This window comes from Loxodonta africana, chromosome 13 (assembly GCF_030014295.1).
Source record: "Loxodonta africana isolate mLoxAfr1 chromosome 13, mLoxAfr1.hap2, whole genome shotgun sequence".
Lineage (NCBI taxonomy): Eukaryota > Metazoa > Chordata > Mammalia > Proboscidea > Elephantidae > Loxodonta > Loxodonta africana.
Window position 1 is genome coordinate 73,853,811 of NC_087354.1, and position 19,768 is coordinate 73,873,578.

General features: G+C 44.6%; 1 protein-coding gene across 3 annotated transcripts in view; it reads right to left on the reverse strand.

Annotated features, from left to right (window-relative positions):
- The window catches only part of GATB (glutamyl-tRNA amidotransferase subunit B), an 88,954-nt gene that overhangs the window by 39,673 nt on the left and 29,513 nt on the right, over positions 1-19,768 (reverse strand). For all 3 annotated transcript variants that reach the window (XM_010597203.3, XM_003417518.4, XM_023557133.2), the window contains exons 3-5: positions 8,652-8,765; positions 6,078-6,276; positions 5,362-5,484 (exon numbers count right to left, since the gene is read on the reverse strand). In XM_010597203.3, the coding sequence (XP_010595505.3) occupies positions 5,362-5,484; positions 6,078-6,276; positions 8,652-8,765 (436 nt within the window). The remainder of the gene's footprint in view (positions 1-5,361; positions 5,485-6,077; positions 6,277-8,651; positions 8,766-19,768) is intronic.

A 19,768-nucleotide genomic window follows, 5' to 3' on the forward strand; every position in this document is an offset into this window, starting at 1 on the left:
TGACTTGATGGCAATAGCTTTTGGTTTATGTGCTGATAACTCCCAAACTTCTCTTTGGCCCAGACCTCCACTCTGTGCTCTACACTTCCTTCCACTGTCTACTTGACACCTCTACTTGGAGGTCTCACAGGCATTTCAATGTCTGAAACTAAATCCTGACTTCCCCTCCACAAAGCTATTCTTATTCTTGTCTTCCCAATTTCAGTACATAGCACCACCATCCAGCTCCTCAAACTTCCTTGAAGGCGTCCTGGATTTCTTCCTGTCCCTGACCTTACGTACCAGCCTATTAATTCATCCTGCTATTCCTAAAAACCATCTTGAACCTACCCATCTTGATTTCTCCATCTTTACTGCCACCAGCCCTAACATGGCCTCATCTTCCCTCGGAATTACTGCAAAAGCTTCTTAGAAGGCTTCTCCTCTTATCCTCTGAAACCCACTCCCCACAGAACAGAGGGAGTCCTTGTCTAAAACACTAATCAGACTACGTCATTCTCCCACGTAGAAGCCCTTCAGTGACCTCCCATTGCACTAGGAATGCAATCCCAACTTTGTTCCATTACTGCCAGCTCTCCCTTGCCTACCCTTTCAGCCTCACCTCAGGCCTCCTTGGCCCTGCTCATTGTGCTTTCCCTGCAGTGGTTTCTGCTACCTTCTCAAATACTCTAAGCTCCTTCTCATCCATCTCAGGGCTTGTGCCTCAGCTGGTCCCTGGAAGGTGCATCCCCTGGCTCTATGCTGGTATATCTGTTAATGTATTTGTTTCGCTCAGGAATATAAACTCCATGTGGCAGGAATGATCGCTTCTTCAGAACCTAGAGCTGGGTCTAGCATATGGTAATTGTTCAATAAATTAATACCTTGTTGAATAAATGAATGCTAAAATTCTTACAATTTTGAGCCAAGAGTAAATAGAATGACCATCTCACAGCAGGTTCCCATTAAGCTCTAAGTGTCTGTCCAAACAGGGCTAATCTATGGTTGGAATCATCTGAAAGGCCTACTAAGCTCAAAGGAAATCTTCCAAAGTATCCTGAGTTCCGCTCAATCAAATCCCAGTACTTGGGAGAAACTGGTTTTTTGACCACAGGGAATCTTGAATCGCACCTCTCTTGCTTTTAAAAAACAAAACCATCTTTCAAAACTTAAAATTGTAATTTGGAATAGGAATAAGAGCATGAATTTTTGTCTCTCCCAGGGAAGACCATATTTCATAAACGTCTGAGAAGAATCATTTTGCTTCTTGCAGTGTTGAAAGAGAGTTCAGTAGCCTGGATTCAATACAGTACCAAACATTAACAAAAGATATGCTATCCAGTGAAGACAAAATACCTTTTAAACAAATTAAGTAAAATTGCCTCAAGTGCACAAAAGCCTCACCAATCAGGTTTCGTTCAGTGCGTTCTGCCACAGCGAGGGGGCGTCGGGAGGATGCTATCAAGCTCAATTCCATCGTCTACAAGTAGAGAGAGGCGTGCAACAGGAAAACCAAACACTATACCACTGAGCACAGTGATATGCTGCAGTTACACATCGTCTCAAAACACATTCACACATCAGAAACATAACATCAGGACAGAAAACTGTTTCTGTAAGCAGCAGGGGCCTGGGCACTGGGTGAGAAAGTCTGCCAAGCCATCTCATTCTGATCACTGAATACTCGCCAGAACTTAAATAATACGGTTTGACAAAAAAAAAATAAATAAATAACGTGACCAAATAAGTGGGTTCTGTAAAATTAATACTACTTACTATTTTAATAAGGTCTCCAGATGGTGCAAATAGTTTGTGCTCAACTACTGGCAGTTCAAGCCCACCCAGCAGTGCTGTAGAAGAAAGGCCTGGCAGTCTGCTTCCATAAAAGGTTACAGCTGAAGAACACTAGGGAACAGTTCTACTCTGTAACATGTGGTGTCTCAAAGACCAGCGGTTTGGTTTTGGTTTTACTGTTAATAAAACTCCTAACATTTACTGAGCACAGGCTATTGGCAGGCCCTGGCTTAGGTTTTACATACATTACCATATTCATTCCCTACAATATACCTTTAATGACAAAAGCATTTAGACATCACTTAGCCACTTCAAACTCAATGCATCCAAAATGGAATTCTGGATTTCCCCCCCCAAAGCTGCTTCTCTCCCAATCTTCCCCGTCTCAGGAAATGGCACCACCAGGCAGCTGCCTCGACTTTCTGCAGTCTTCCTTGATTTTTTCCTCTCCCTTCCCATACACAATTCTTCGAGGGCTTCGCAACCAACAACAACATTTTATAAGTGTGGAAACTGAGGCTCAGGGAGATCAAGTAACTTGCCCAGGTTCCTACAGCTATTAAGTGGTAGGCCAGGATTCCAACACAGGTCTGCAGCTTCAGGGCCTCCAGCAGCCCTGCCAGGTTACAATGTTCTTCTCAGCCACCATCCTCCTGTAGTCGTGACACTGTCCAGGGCCACCATGGGGACGCAGCATGATGAAGTGCTTGAGAAAGGGCTTCTAAAGTCAAACGCCCTTAACCAGCCGCTGTCAGGTCGCTTCCGACCACAGCGCTCCCACAAGTGTCAGGGTAGAACTGAGCTTCATAAAGTTGCCAGTGGCTGATTTTTCAGAAGTGGGTTGCCAGGCCTTTCTTTCCAGGTACTTCTGGGTAGACTCAAACCTCCTACCTTTTGGTTAGTAGCTGCTCATGTTAACTGTTTGCACCACTGACACACCTGGGCTCAAATCTCAGCTCAGTCACTTCTTTGAGCTTTGAACTCACAGTTTTCTTACTTATACAAAGGCACTATAATACTCATCTCTCGGCAAAGTTGTAAAGTTCAAACGAGACAATAAATTCATTTTAACAAAAGCTTAGTGAACTGACTAGCACATAATGAATGTTCAAAACTGGTAAATATTATTATCATTTGCAACATGTAGTATGCACACACTCATCTCAACCAACTACTCTGAGGATCTCCTCAACAATGGCAAAGCTTTGTCCATCGAGAAGGAAGTGACTTCTGGAATACAGGGTGAGCTGGCCCATGCTCATTAGCAAAACTATCAGGAACTCACTGAATTGCAGCAAAGAGCAATTTACGCTTCATTCAAAAACCATGCTGGGGGCCACTGGTCCTCAGTGTTAGGCTCTTGGGTGGCCCTCAGCTACCATACCACGGTCTCCAATGCCAACAGTGGTCCCATGGTGATGGGACAGAAGAAAAAGCAACCGGGTTGGACCTGAAAAAATGCTAACCAAGAATGTACCAAGAACCTGGACTCCTGTGGCCTTTGGGCTGCCCTTAACTCCCCTCACCATCTCAGAGCAACGCAGCCACTCTGTCACCGCACTCAGAGCAAAGCTGTTGGATCTGTGCTTAAAGGAAACAAAAGGCATCCCAACAAATGAGATTTAATGAATGCTCTCAGCCGTCACCTGATGAGTTCCTGCCGTTACGGTTTATCTCTTGGCAGGTACCCAGATGGGGCTATTTCTCAGCTAACAGGTGGCCTGTTTATTATCCCAGAGGTTTAGTAGGAATCGCAGTTATTCTGAGGAAGAATAGAATAATAAAACTTTTTTAAAAGCAATAGAAAATCAACAATTAACACATAAATGGATAACCATCCACCCTGCCCATATTTCACTTACGTTCTATCGGCAAAAAAAACAAGGAGCCCAAGTGACAAACACAAAGTAGAATTGTCTTCCTCTGACACAGAACTCACTTCTACAAGGCAACCTGCAGGCCACCACCCTTTATGCCACTTGCACTCCTGTAGCTATGTTTTTCCAGTCTTTAGCTTAGAAACGAGAGCAAAAAGGTTAAGTTTTGTCTTCAAATTCAACTCGTAGCAGGACTTTGATACTACAATTTGTTGCTTGTAAGATGTCTGAGGTGACAAATGTGGCATCATGGGTTCACAAGTTCCTTTGTAACATGCAAACCCATCTGTGACCAAATGAGGCTGGCAAGCAGTCTCCTGAGCCAGCAGGGAGATGGCTTGTCCTCATCAACGGTGCTGACGGGCGCCACAGGGACCTCAACGTACATCTGGGAGTCCTCTGTGGGTGGCCCAAGTTTATAAAATGCCCCCAACAACAAAAAAAAAAGCAAACCCGCTGCCATTGAGTTGATTCCGACTCATAGCAACCCTACAGGACAGTGTACAACTGCCCCATAGAGTTTCCAAGGAGCACCTGGTGGATTCAAAATGCTGACCTTTTGGTTAGTAGCCATAGCACTTAACCACTATGCCAACAGGGTTTCCAAAACATCCCCAGGAACAGAAAATAGAGGAAAACCATGAGAGAGATCAGCCTTCATGGGCTTAAGGAAGGCAATGCAGCCATAGCCAGGGGCCATGGGAGCAGAGTCGTGAAGAAACTGAGTTTGACCAAAACACGTCATTTTTATGTTCAATTTGCAAACACAATTTGCAGCTTGCTTGGCCCCAAGGGTACAAGTGTCTCCTTTGTTTGTTTTAATTTCCCACTATATTTATACTGAACTTGAGATTATATCTCAAAATTAAAGTTTGTAAAGTCATAGTCTTGGCTTAGCATCAGTATAATTTGGTTTCCACTGCATGGATGAAGATTCTCCAAAAGAAGGAAAAGAAAGAGGCCCAAAGGAAGCAATTTGGTTGCTGTCAGCTAACTTGAGTCAGCTCCTGACTCATGGTGACCCCACACACAACACAACACAACACAATGCTGCCCAGCCCTGTGCCAGCTCCATGATCAGCTGCAGATCGGACCACTGTGTCCGATGAAAACCATGGGGTTTTCACTGGCTGATTTTCAGAAGCAGATTGCAAGGCCCTTCTTCCGAGTCTTCTGGAAGCTCTGCTGAAACCTGCCCAGCATCATAACATACAAGCCTCCACTCACAGACAGGTGGTGGCTGTGCTTGAGGTACATTGGCTGGGAATCGAACCACGGTCTCCCACATGGAAGGCAAGAATTCTACCACTGAACCATCAACTCCTTCCTACTTACACAGAACTCACAAACTAAGAATCAGTCCTGATAAACACAGTGCCTTCTTTCTGAGAAAGATTTAACCGTTCAAGGTTATTATTTCATCAGTCCTCGCAACAGTCTGATGTAAGATGCCAGGAGGAAGTACCTAGTCCTTTGACTCCTACTCTCAGACTGCTGGGCTCAGGGCCTCTCCACTATTGTTTGTTTGTATTGTTTCTGGTTTGGAGCTCAGAAAAGAATCCAAGGAAAAAAAGCCAGGAGTGCAAAAGACTGAAAAAAGGATGTAAAGAACAACAATGTAGCTGAGAGCGGAGAGCAAAACAAAGTCAGAAGAGCTCTGGGAGGCAGGAAGGGAGGGGCAGAAGGTGGGCAATGCTGCTGTGGCTTCTACCTGCCATGTTTGCCTGGCTCGTCCCCAGGGCTTGAAGGATCAGCTGCAGCTCCCTGACAGCCGTTGCTGCCTCTTCTCCACAGGTCATGTCAGGCTCCATGACCACCTCCAGAAGTCCAACTCCTGCCAAAGGGAGACAGAGTCAGTCCCAACTCTCCAGTCTGTGCAACAGATAAATCAGGCTGCAGCCTTAGGAAACCCTGTGTTACTTAAAAAAAAAAAACCAAACCCAATGCTGTCAATTCCAACTCATAGTGACCCTATAGGACAGAACAGAACTGCCCCATAGAGCTTCCAGGGAGCGCCTGGCGGGTCTGAACTGCCGACTTCTAGGTTAGCAGCCATAGCAGTTTACCACTATGGCACCAGGGTTTCCATTAGGGACTCTCAAAATGCTCCTAGCCTCAGAATTGTTTCTCTCTTTCCTCCTGCTTTCTGATTTGTAACTTTGGTTTGTTTCTTTCAATGTCTGCTTAAGATACCAAGCCATTGAGTCTGTGACTGGGTGGATAAGTTTGTTTAATTTTAGGGGTAATTATTAGCAAGCCCAATGGTAATCACAGTTCAAGCCATGCTTTCTAATCAACTCTACCAGTACTAACACTAATATTTTCATCTCCTCAGTTGGTCTGGGAAAACTCTAGAGGGGTAGAGCAGTGCTGTAAACGCAACAAATGAGGTGGCTGAAGGAAAGAATGAAGAAACGCTGAGCCTACCCGCCCTGTTCAGGTCAATGAGCGTCTGAGACCTCAGGTCATCGTGGAGGCTCTTGCCGCTGTCTTGCTCCAGCTGGATCTGCTTGATCCTCACCATCTTGGTGATGACCTGCCTCCGCTTCTTCCCCAGGCAGACGCCGTAAGTCAAGCTCCCGTTCACAGCAATCGGAAGCCGTTGCTGGGTGATCTGGTAGCCTGCCTGCACACAAGCATGGGTTACAGGGTCACTAGTCCAGTTTGTTCACCTGAAATAAAAGCTGGAGTCCAGTTTACTATTCCTTTTAATGCCACAAAACTATAGGCTTACATAAAAAAAAAGGAAAAGAAATATTTGTTTCGCATAAAACTTAGTTGATGTACTGCAGCCATCATTTCCTCTGGCCTCTGGCTTTTCCTACCTTTGTTACCCTCCCACCCCCAATAACTGGTAAAAAACAGGGACCCCCCCCACCCCCAGTAACTGGTAAACAACAGGCATCCCATCTCCCCTACCCCAGTGCCCTTTTCAGAAATAACAATAGTCTCATTGTTAGGAGCCTCAAAGACAAGAATTTACTGTCTCCATTTAGCTCATTAGCCTTAACTCTGCATCTGATTACTGGGCCCCTGACAGACCCTCCTTATTAGAAGAACTGGCAAAGCACTGTGCCGCCTTCTTTCCACACGGCAGACAGTGGTTGCTAGAGTGGTAAATCTTGTTTTGTTTCTGCTCTTAAGCTACGCCAACCATGGCAGCTGCCTCCCTGCCCTAACTGCCTGCGTTCCTCCAGCCAGTAAACGTGGTGGCACTCACGCTTCAGCTAATGAAAGCACCCAGGACTGAAATGACGACAGATGTTGCCAGGACTCCCTCATCTCCTTCTAAATGGAAACGGAAGAAGTATTTTCAAGTGCACACGTGCATCAACACATACTAAAGAGATGAAAGGTCAATATGGAGAACTGTGGAAGAAGAGAGGAAAACAGCTAATGCATCTATAGCCCTTGCTAGGTCCCAGGCCCGGTTCTTAGTACTTCTCTCTCACTTACTCCTCCTGACAACCCTATGTGGTAGACATGAGGCACCGAGAGATTGAGGGCCTTGTCCACTGCCAAACAGCAAGTATCAATGTCGGGATTGGAACTCAGATGGTCTGGCTCCAGAGTCTGCTTCTACCACTAGACCAGTGGTTTTCCAACGTTAGCTGCATCAGAATCACTTGGCGGGCTTGTCAAAACAGAATGCTGGGCCCCCTCCAAGGGTCTCTGATTGAGCAGGTCTGGGGTGAGGTCTGAGAATTTATATTTCTAACAAGTTCCCAGGAAATACTAATGTTAATGGATTGGGGAGTCATACTTTGAGAGCCAATGCCCTAGGCTAACTCGTCTGGAGAGGAAGTCTCAATTTGTAAAATTAAACTCTGGACAGAGTTACCAGATAAAATACAGAACACCCAGTATATCAATACTTATACAACAAATATTCTCCTTCAGTGTAAGTATCTCGCGTGTGAGACTTGGCAACCCTAACTCTGGATTATCTGAGGTACGTGGACCAGAACAAATAGAAAGCCATAGATAATCAACAACATTGCATTTTAGCTGCATCTAGCTAAGTCTCCCACCCTAAGCAAACTGGTTATCACTCTTAAAAGAGAAAAATTCTCTCCACACTACCAAGCAATAAAATTTGCCACGAGGCTTTTCCCCCTCAGAGTGGGGCAAGAGGAAGCAGTGGGAGAATTCAGGTCTTAGTTTTTTGTACTTAATTCTACTCCTGACTTCCCCCACTGAAATCCAGCTCACCCCAACCTTCAGTTCCAGAAGAACGAGGTGAAGCAATAGCACCGCTACTCTTTTCTCCAAATCTGAAGATCAGCCGTACTTGTTACCAGGGGCTCTGAGCAAATGAACCCACTCAACATTGTGGTTTTATTCCAGTTCAACATCATGAAAAATTGGCTCTAGGTCACAACTGCTTCGTTTAAAGAAATTAAAAAAAAAAAAAAAAAAAGGTTTTAATTTTAAGGAAGCAGCAGCTTGATATTGGGTTTACTGCTCGGTCAATTACTGTTGCTAGTCCAGGTTTCTGGTTCATGTCTCTGCTTACTACTGTCTACTTACTACCTCCTTGTGAGAAGACAGAAAGGCTTCCCAAGGAGACAGTTCTATTACTGGGAACTTCGACTTAAAAGAGAGAGAGAGGCTCTCGCTGTCTGCAGAGCTACAGTATGTGTGCATTCACCCTGGCATCAGCCGCGGCGGTGGGTTTTGTCCTAACAGGCAATTAGCACCGAGCACCATGGCTGGACTGAGCCTGAGAACACCAGCTGCTTCTACTCCCTGTTCAATTATGAGACAGCCACCAGAAGCATGAGGCAAAGCAAGGAGTCAGCAATCGCAACAATTGCATCCAATCTAGTAAACACTGGGGGGCACCTGCCTTCATCAGGGCTTCGCAGAACTTTCTGCTGAGACAGACAGAGCACTGGCTGAAGGCAGGTGAGGCACAGCCCCCTCCCTGTCTCAGACCCCCAGGGCAGAGCTGGCCCAGCCAAGAGAACTTAGAGAGGACAGATCACATGGCATACTTACAGGGAGGTCGGCATAGAAGTAGTGCTTCCTGTCAAACAAGGACTTCTTGTTTATGCGGCAGTTCAGTGCCAGGCCTGTCATCACGGCTGCTTCTACACACCTCCTGTTGAGAACCTACAGAAACACAACACACAGCTCCTCTCAGATCCAAGGCCAGAACAAATGCTTCTCCCACACACCGACATCCTCAGTGCATATTCAATGGCCCTCCAAGTGGCATTATCCTTGGCTCTCTGCGGGGGCTGCTCTAGCTCATAAGCCAACTCTGTTTGCTGGGGAATGAGGAAAACTTTATTTTAAAAAGGAAATGCATGTGGCAGTGGGCCTACTGGGGGGCTATCCTTGCCCCCACACCCGGAGTAGAAGTCAACAGGAAGAGACCCAGAAAAGCCCGGTGGGGTGGTCACTACATGGAATAACTTACCTCAGTCCCTTCTCAGACAGAGTACATGAAGAGGCACTGGTTCCTGAGAGGACATGGGAAGCAGCTCCCCAAATCCCAGTGAGACAGGTAGGGTAAGGCCTAGGCGGGACCCAAGAGGTTGACAGGGGTTGCTTCACCCTGATTGAAGAATGGACTTCAGGAAACTATTGGCTGTCACCATTTCTCAGGGGTTCAGGAGTGTGGCACACCTGCCTCCTGGCTCTCACAGGCCAGGCCAGCTCCCTAAAAGTGGAACTCTGAGTGCATGTCCTCCTGTCCCTGTGCTGCTGATCTAGCCTGGGGCTCAGGAGTCCCTTCTGGATCCCACCCTGGCCTACTTCAAGGAGCTAACGATCAAGAAATGGCCAGCAAACTTCTCAGCCCCGAAGGAAGTGAACACGTTTTAAGAACTCTGGGGGTTTTGGAACCAGCTAGACAACTAGACATTTGAATTCTTTAGGGAGATTAAGAGCCCATGGTAGAATTAAAGAGTTCCTGAGTCAGAGGTTGGAGTCCTGGTGGAGTAGTGCTCAGCTGCTAATCAAAAGGTTGGCAGTTCAAATCCACCAGCTGCTCCTTAGAAACCCTATAGAGCAGTTCTACTCTGTCCTATAGGATCGCTATGAGTTGTAAAAGACTCGACAGCAACGGGTTTAGACAGCTAGAGATAACATGCTAGAGGAGAAAGAACATAAGTTCTGGAGTCAGGTCCAAATCTCACTTCTGCTCTGTAGAGCTACGTGACTAGAAGCCTCAATTTCTTTATCTGTGAAATAGGCTTTCATATCTAACTTGCACTGACGGTTCAGTGGTAGAACTCTTGCCTTCCACGTGGGTGACCCAGGTTCCACTCCCGGCCAATATACTTTATGCGCAGCCATCACCTGTCTGTCAGTGGAGGCTTGAGTGTTGCTGTGATGCTGAACAGGTTTCAGCAGGACTTCCAGACTAAGACAGACTAGGAAGAAAGACCTGACAATCTACTTCTAAAAAGCATCCAATGAAAACACTATGGATCACAACAGTTCAATCCGCAACGGATCATGGGGATGGTGTAGGGCCAGGCAGAGCATTTTTCCATTGTCCATGGGGTCACCATGAGCTGGGAACCAACTCGATGGCAGTAAACAACAATGACAATGATTACTTATATAACTGTTATAGTTATTAATTGTTTTATATAATTGTTATAATTATTACATTTATATAGGGCTTCCTGGTTAAGCAATTTCACATCCACGATTTTATTTCAGCCTCACAGCAACCCTGTAAGACGAAGGAAAAATTAAGACTCAGAGAGACTAAGTGACTTTCCCAAATTCAGAGTCAGCAAGTGTGGCTCTTCAGACAGGGACCATGAATGCAGCTCCCTGACACAGGCATAACTTATTAATCACACAGACTATAAAAACAAATTTGTACAATGGAATGTAAGAGGCCGCTCTACCAAAACCAACCCCATTGCTGTCGAGTCGATTCTGACTCACAGCAACCCCACAGGACAGAGGAGAACTGCCCCACGGGGTTTCCACGGAGTGGCTACAGTGCTGAGCTTTGGATTAGCGGCCAAGCTTACAACCACTGCGCCACCAGGTTCCAAGTGACAGCTTTTTTACTGCAGTACACAACCCCCAAAAGGAAACCCAAACAGCAGAAATCTCCCTCTAGTGACAACATCACACTCCTTTTTTTGGAACCCAGGTTAAAAACTGGAATCATCTCGCATCTTCTATTCTGAGTTATTCATTCTGGGCCTGATAGCAGTGACAGCTCTGCAGTAATAATGGCTTTCATGAAAAAGATATGGGGGAAAACGGGATGCTCTAATTATGGATGTTTGCACTGGCTACTGTTTGCCATTTTGCTGAACAGCTGGGGCTGCAATACACATGTAGCTGCTGGAGAGCCCTGCCAAATGCAGGCCCGACGATCTGTGTCATGGAGCATGAGAATGTGGCACCCGGGCCCCCAACCTCAGGGTAGGCTGCTTGCGAGCTGCCTGACTCCCTGGTCGGTACTACCTCCTTTATCACTCCCACTGTTTCTCTAACCACCATTTTCTCTCTTATTTCTGTCCAGTCTGCCTCTTCGGGGCCAACGTGCTTCCTCTTCCAAGGCATGAAGAAATCCCAGGTTTGTTCTGCTTGTGTGTTTTTGAGCTGGCATTGCTAATAAACTCTCTGAGCCTGGCCCTGTAGGCGGCCTGGGCTGTGGCTGGTCACAGCCTTCCACTGTGCCTGTGTGCACATGCATACACAGGCCTTTGATAAAGCAACCACTTCCAAAGAATGAGAATGAAGTGAAACATACAAACATCAGGGCAATACTGAATATACTTTAATCATTTTTTGATAATTTAGAAAGCCTGAAGTACTTCAGGGCCAGGATTATAAGCATCACTCAGCACTCCACTACAGATGCACCGCGAGGCTAGTAAATAGAGAGCGCCAGATAAGGGAATGCCAAGAAAAAAGAATTTATGATGATCTCAGTTAAGCTGTGTGTGAGAGACGGAGGGCCAGGTCAGCGTGTTCCGAGGACAGGATGCAGCACCAGAAAAGTCAATGTGGGCTGTCTTCATTTCAAGGATGTTCTTAAATGCCAGTAAGGCACAAGCCATTGGGGGTACAGAGACTGTCCCTGTACTCGAAGAATGCGTGGTAGACACGTGAACCTGCAACACCTCCCACGTCCCCTCATGCCACAGGCTCTGCATGGACTGCTTCACAAAGTCAAGAGGACATGGTGCTTGCCCTCTAGCTCAACATCTGAAAACAAACCTATAGGGATAGAAACCAGTGAGAAGAAAATGTTCGGGACAGTACCTGCTTTCCATTCTCTACAATAGGGTGTGACTTGAATTGGTGCTCTCAGGTATGGCCAGGTGTTTGTCTCGAAAGCTAAAAATAACACACTTTCTCAGGTTTATCTTCCTTGTGCCTGCTAGGGTAATCCTGCTAAAATGCAAATCTTAAAATTCTGTTGTCTAAAACCTCTCAAAGGCCTCCGCTGTCCACAAGATAAAGGCCAAGCTCTTACATGACCTAGCTCCCGCCTATGCCTTCAATTCATCTACCGCATCTCACTCACACTCTGAGGTACAGTCTCCTGTACAAGCCACGTGGATGCTTCTGACTCTCCCTATTCTTATTTCCTTCACAGTCTGAGATGTCACCACCTCTGTGAAGCCTTCTTTCCTCTCCTTCCTCTGTACCTTTTCTGACCTGCACATGGCCAATAGTGCTTGCATCACAGTGACTGAATCTGTGGTATTTCCATTAGACTACGTTACAGGAGGTTGGGAGCTGTCTGTTCACTCTTGTATCTCTGAATCCTAATACCCATTACCTATTGCTGTTGAGTCGATTCCAACTCATAGTGACCCTAGAGGACAGAGTAGAACTGCCCCAAAGGGTCTCCAAGGAGCTGCTGGTAGATTAGAACTGCTGACCTTTTGGTTGGCAGGCGAGCTCTTAACCACTGCGCCACCAGGGCTCCAAATCCTGATACGGAACCTGAGAAAAGAGCTGTGCTCAATTAACACGTGCTGAACTCAAATGAGGAACGAAGTGATAGGCATCAGGGAAGGTTTCAGAGATGATGGTGCCTGAGGCTCCTCTAAGGTGATACCTGCCACCTGCTGGCCTTCAGGCTTGTTCCTGGAAGTGAACAACCGGTCATGGGTGATATAATCAAAGAGGTAACTCGAAAACTCAAACATGCAGACCCAAAAGACTAACCTGTCTTGAAGCATGTTCCAGAATTTTCTTTGCAATTAACATAAAGTGGTTACAAAGGACCTCAAGGTTAGCCCTGACTCTGTTCATCTGAGAGGAGAGCAAGGCTCCTTGGTACTCACATAGCACACCTTATCAACCAGGCCTTAGAAGACTGCATCTTGAGTCAGTTGATGATGAATGGCCAGTATTCATTGTGCACTTCCCTTGTGTCAGGAGGTGTACTACGCACATCACATACCCTTGTCATTTAAACCTCTCAGCAACCCTAGGGTGGATACTATTACCAGTCTCATTCAATGAAGGGAGGCCTAGAGATTAAGTAATCTGGCTGCGGTCACACAGAAAAGTGGCAGGCCCAGGAAGTCAGATTCCTGAACTCAGGCTCCCAACCACTACAGTCTAACATCTTCAAAGACTAAAGCATGTTGTTTTTAGCTATCAAGGCTAACACCTGACCATAACTCCAGAGCACCAACTAAAGCCAAATCCTACTGTAGATAATTTAAAAGCAGATCTGTTCCTGACATTTTCTTCTACCAATTTCTAACCCTATGGGTTTCTTTTCAGACTTTGAGCCCCTAGAGGGCAAGCACTGTGTCCCTTTAACTTTGTGAAACATTTAATATAGGCTCTGTGGCATGAGGGGATATGGGAATGAGTGGATCTATAGGTTTTCTCAAGTAGCATAGGATTATTTTGCTGCGAGATTCCTGAAACTCTTAGATCCAAGTACCCATGAAACAATTTCTCAAATAAGTGAAGGGGCTAATTCTTGTATTTAGTCAGAAGGCCGTAATGGGTAGAGGCGGGAAATGAGGTAAACACACAGCGGATGATCAATACATTAGCAAGGAGAGACTAAGTAGATCATGGCCAGGAAATGAATACTGAGGGCCAGGGAGAATAGTTGATGGCTTTTAAAAAGCGTTGCTTGTTTGGCTTGTTCTTAAAACACGAGTAGCGCTGCAACCGTAACTGGCTTGGAACCTAAAATACATCCTGTTGTATGTTTGTTAGTTGCTGTTAAGTCGATGCTGATTCATGGCGATCCCATGGGTACAGAGCAGAACTGCTCCACAGGGTTCTCAATGGTTGTGATCTTTTGGAAAAGGAACCCTGGTGGTGCGGTGGTTAAGTGCTCAACTGCTCACCAAAAGGTTGGAAGTTCGAAACCACCAGTGGCTCCACGGGAGAAAGGTATGGCTGTCTGCTTCCATGAAGACTTACAGCCTTGGAAACCCTATGGGGCAGTTTTACTCTTTTTTATAGGGTCACCAGGAGTCAGAATTGACTCAATGGCAATGGGCTGGATCTTTTGGGAGCAGATCGCCAGGCTTACTTCTGAGGTGCATCTAGTGGGTTGAAACCTCCAGCCTTTCAGCTAGTAGTTGAACACTTAACTGTGCCACCCAGGGACTCCTTCCAAAGCATAAGGCAGCATAAAAATCCAGAAACATGCAAGAGGCCTCTGAGGAGATGCTGTGACTCCAATCTGTGAAACAGTCTTTTAAATTTAGCCTAACAAGCATTTCCTGACTCCTAAGTATGCTGGATCATTGTTTCATGGAAACACGCAACATCCAAAAAAAAAAAAAAAATCACCAAGTTCTACACGTTCTGCTTTTTTTTTTTTTTAAGGTTCCAAAAATGTTAACATTTTATTATTTAGTATGCTTTATCATTCTTTTTAATTTTTTTTATTGTACTTTAGATGAAGGTTTACAGAGCAAACTAGTTTCTCATTAAACAATACACATCTTGTTTTGTGGCACTGGTTACCAACCCCACATGTCAACATTCTCCCTTCTCAGCCTTGGGTTCCCCATTACCAGCTTTCCTGTCCCCTCCTGCCTTCTCGTCCTTGACCCTGGGCTGGTGTGCCCCTTCAGTCTCGTTTTGTTTTATGGACATTCTGCTTTCTTAATATATCTTGATATCCCCCCCCCCACTTCCTTTAGCTTCATTCAGGCCTCCATCATCACTGCCCCCACCCTCGTCCTGAACCTGAACTTCTGCACTAACCTTTCAGCCAGTTTCTCTGCCTCCACTCTCAGCCCTCTAGTCTCTCCTCCACATCCCTTCAGGAGTGACCTTCCTCAAGTATAAATCTGTCGTCTAATTCCTCTGCTTAAAGTCCTTCTTCACTGCTCCCAACCATTGACAGGGTAAAGTCCAAATGCTTGGTGGAACCTTCAATGCCCTTTGTGATCTAGCCCCTGACTGTCTTTCTAGCTTCCTCTAGTTCTTCTGTCCTTCTAGTTTCTCCACTAGTCCTCTCCCAACAAGCTCTCATGTAGCCATGTTTGAGACATGCCCTTGTCCACACTGCTGCCTTGCTTCTGTCAGTAACGCCTTCTTGCTGTTCGCTGAAGCAAGGTCTTAACATCTGGCAGGACTCTTGCATGTCGCCTCTTTTGTGAGGTCTTTCCCACTACAACCCCAGTCTAGGTGCTCCCTTCTCTCAGCTTCCATGGCACCCTGGGAAAGCACAGATCACATGGCTTCTGAAGGTCTCCCCAGGCAGACTGAGCTCCTTGAGGGCAGCCATTTTGTCTTATTCTCCTTTTGCTCCATCATCTAAATACAATACCAACCTGATTAAACATAGACTGAGGTAATTAATAATTAACATTACCTTTATCAGCACCCAAAAGACTGTAAGCTAAATGCAAAATCATTCTATAAAATGTACCAATCAGGTAAAGAAAGGCACTCTTAGAATATAAATATAACAAGTTTAATGCAGAGACTTCGTTACACAGATGACAACGGAGCTGAGAGGTCAGAGGGCACAGTGAGGCAACTTGGGAGATTTCTAATGGCAGGAAGCCATGGCTATCCCAGGGCATGAGAGGCAGGGGGAGAAGCAGTTACTGTAGCCAAGGACTGGGGTCACCCAGAGGAAGCTGGAAACATGGTGGACCTGCATCCAAGAACTGGAGCTATGACAAACGCAGCCAGAAACGTTGCCAGAAGCAGGGAGAGGGAGAAACACCCTGTTGTTCCTTTCTGCCCACCTCCAGTCTTTTACTGGACTCCCTATTGGCCTAACCCAGCCTGAATCCAGCTGACTTGGGGCACCAGGAGCTAGAGCCTGCAAGGGGAGCTTCCCTGTGATCTGGAGCAGAGCAGGAAAAGGGGGCAGCAGGGAGCAGAGGGCACACGGGCCACGAATAGCACAGCAAATGCACACGTATGTATACTCATTTCTGTGACTATTACTTTTGATAAATAGCTAAAGAATAAATAACTCCAATCAACATAAAACTGTCAATTTCATGGACTCTTTTTTCACATAATACCATGCCGTTGAGTCAATTCCAAGTCACAAAGCAACCCTATAGGACAGAGTAGAACTGCCCCATAGAGTTTTGAAGGAATGCCTGGTGGATTCGAACTGCCGACCTTTTGATTAGCAGGCATAGCACTTGACCACTACGGCCCTGGGTTTCCTTTTCCATAATGGGAACCCAGAATTACGAGATGCTAATTTAGAAGGAACACTTGTAATAGCTCATCCTGGGCTGAACTACACTCTAAGTCAACACTAATGAGTAGGAAAGGATTTATTAAGCAAATTAACAAAATAAAAAAGATTGCATAACCTCCTTCAGTCAATAAAATATTCTCTAGGATTTAAGCACATTTATGTGAAATTCTACTAATTACAATTAAATCTATTCACTAAAGTCAGTCCCTGGGCCCTATACTGAGTAATATTTTGTGATGTACTTCAAAGGGATAAAATTACATGTCTTTCATAATTGTCTCTAACACACACCATTTTTCTCCCCTTCCGACTTTAGCTTCGAGTGGTGAGTCCATGATGCTAATAGCCAATGGGTATCAGTGCCGTCTTAAAAAACTGAGTAACATGACAAGACTAGTGCACTTACTGAAAATCTAGCTACCAGGTCCTCTGGGGCATTAAAACAAAGACTGTATGGTGATGCCTTCTGAAGCCCAAGTGGGAGTTATTCTGTGAAACGATAATGCTATGTATGATGACTGATTCAGACAGAAAATGTAATTGGTTTACAATTTACAGAGAGATAGTAATTGGGATTTATTAAGTAAAAATAAGGTGGTAAAGTAGGCCTTTATCTGACTGCTAAACATAAATTTGTCTCAAAGCATGAAATCCCTGTGATCTGCATCCAAAGTGAGTTACCCCCATATACATTTTCCTGGTAGTAGGTGTATACTTTCCCCATTCCTTACCCCACATCCCTTCCCACCACTGTGCCCTTTTATTATCACCCAAAACAAACATAAACACCCTTGCTAAACTGGCCAGTTACTTAAGATACTTTTTTGAAGTGGAATTTTGCCATCGAAAGTTACGAGTTTTACTCACAGACATTAAATACTTATGTACATACATTCATATCCACCACTTGTCTGTTTGTCATACTGTGATAGCTTACGTGGTACTATGATGCTGGAAGCTATGCCATCAGTATTTCAAATACTAGCAGGGTCACCCATGGTGGACAGATTTCAGCAGAGCTTCCGGACTAACACAGACTAAGAAGAAGGATCTGGTGATCTACTTCTTAAAAAACTGGCTAGTGAAAGCCTTAGGAATAGCAGTAGAACACTGTCTGGTGTAGTGTCGGAAGATGAGCCCTTCAGGCTGCAAGGTACGCAAAACATGATCGGAGAAGAGCTGCTTCCCTTTTCGGGACTTTGATTTGATAATGTGGCACGACTCAAAATGAGAAGAAACAGCTACAACATGGGCTGTATGAAGTATAGATCTAGGAAAATTGGAAGTCATGAAAAAATGAAACGGAAATCATAAAGATTGATATCCTAGGCGTTCGTGAGCTGAAATGGATTGGTACTGGCCATTTTTAATCAGACAATCATATGGCCTACTATGTCTGGAATGACAAATTGAAAAGAAATGGCGTTATATTCATTGCCAAAAAGAGCATTTCAAGATCTATCCTGAAGTACAATGCTGTCATTAATAGGATAGTATCCATAAGCCTACAAGAAAGACCAGTTAATATGACTATTATTCAAATTTATGCAACAACTATTAATGTCAAAGGTGAACAAACTGAAGACTTTTACCAGCTTCTGCAGTCTGAAATTAATTAAACATGCAATCAAGATGTATTGATGATTACTGGTGACTGGAATGTGAAAGAAAGCTGGAAACAGAAGGATCAGTAGTTGGAAAATATGGCCCTGGTGACAGAAAACAACGTTGGAGATCACACGACAGAATTTTGTAAGACCAATGACTTCTTCATTGCAAATACCTTTCTTCAACAATATAATTGACGACTATACACATGGACCTAACCAAATGGAATATGCAGGAATCAAATCGACCACATCTGTGGAAAGAGACAATGGAAAAGCTCAGTATCATCAGTCAGAGCAAGGCCAGGGGCCAACTGGAGAAGAGACCACCTCAACTGCTCATATGCAAGTTCAAGTTGAAGCTGAAGAAAATTAAAACAAGTCCAGGAGAGCCAAAGTACAACCTTGAGTATATCCAACCTGAATTTAGAGACCACCTCAAGGACAGATTTGATGCACTGAACACTATAATGACTGAAGACCAGACAAGTTGTGAGATGACATCAAGGACATTATACATGAACAAAGTAAAAGGTCATTAAAAAGATAGGAAAGAAAGAAAAGACCAACATGGATGTGAGAAGAGACTCTGAAACTTGTTCTTGAACATAGAGTAGCTAAAGGGAATGCAAGAGATGATGAAGCAAAAGAGCCGAACAGAACATTTCAAGAGGTGGCTCGAGAAGACAAAGTATTGTATGACATGTGCAAATGCCTGGAGTTAGAAAATCAAAACGGGAGAACAAGCTTGGCATTCCTCAAGCTGAAAAAACTGAAAAAAAAAATTCAAGCCTCGAATTGCAATAGTGAAGCATTCTACAGGGAAAATGTTGAATGATGCAGGAGGCCATCAAAGGAAGACGGAAGGAATACACAGTCACTGTATCAAAAAGAAATGGTCGATGTTCAACCATTTCAGGAGGTAACATATGATCAAGAACCAATGGTAATGAAGGAAGAAGTCCAGTGAAGGCATTGGTAAAAAACAAGGCTCCAGGAATTGACAGAATACCAACAGAGATGTTTCAACAAACAGATGCAATGCTGGAAGTGCTCACTTGTTTATGCCAAGAAATCTGGAAGACAGCTACCTGTCAAACTGACTGGAAGAGATCCATATTTGTGCCCATTCCAAAGAAAGGTGATCCAACAGAATGTGGAAATTATTGAACAATATCATTAACATCACATGCACGTAAAATTTTGTCGAAGACAATTCAAAAACAGTTGCAGCAGTTTATGGACAGGAAACTATCAGAAACTCAAGCTGGATTCAAAAAAGGGTATGGAACGAGGGATATCATTGCTGGTGTCAGATGGATCTTGGCTGAAAGCAGAGAATGCCAGAAAGATGTTTACCTGTGTTTTATTGACTATGTAAAGGCTTCTGACTGTGTGGATCATAACAAATTATGGATAACATTTTGAAGAATGGGAATTTCAGAGCACTTAATTGTGCCCATGAGGAACCTGCACATAGACCAACAGGTAGTTGTTCAAACAGAACAAGAGGGCACTGTGTGCTTTAAAATCAGGAAAGGTGTGTGTCACGGATGTAGGCTTTCACCATAATTATTTAATCTGTATGCTGAGCAAATAATCCAAGAAACTGAACAATATAAAGAACACCGCATCGGGATTAGAGGAAGACTTATTAACAGCCTGCGATATGCAGATAACACAATTTTGCTTGCTCAAAGAGAAGAGGGCTTGAAGCACTTACTGATGAAAATCAAAGACCACAGTGTTCACTATGGGCTACATCTCAACATAAAGAAAACAAAAATCCTCACAACTAGACCAATAAACAACATCATGGTAAAGGAAAACACTGAAGTTGTCAAGGATTTCATTTT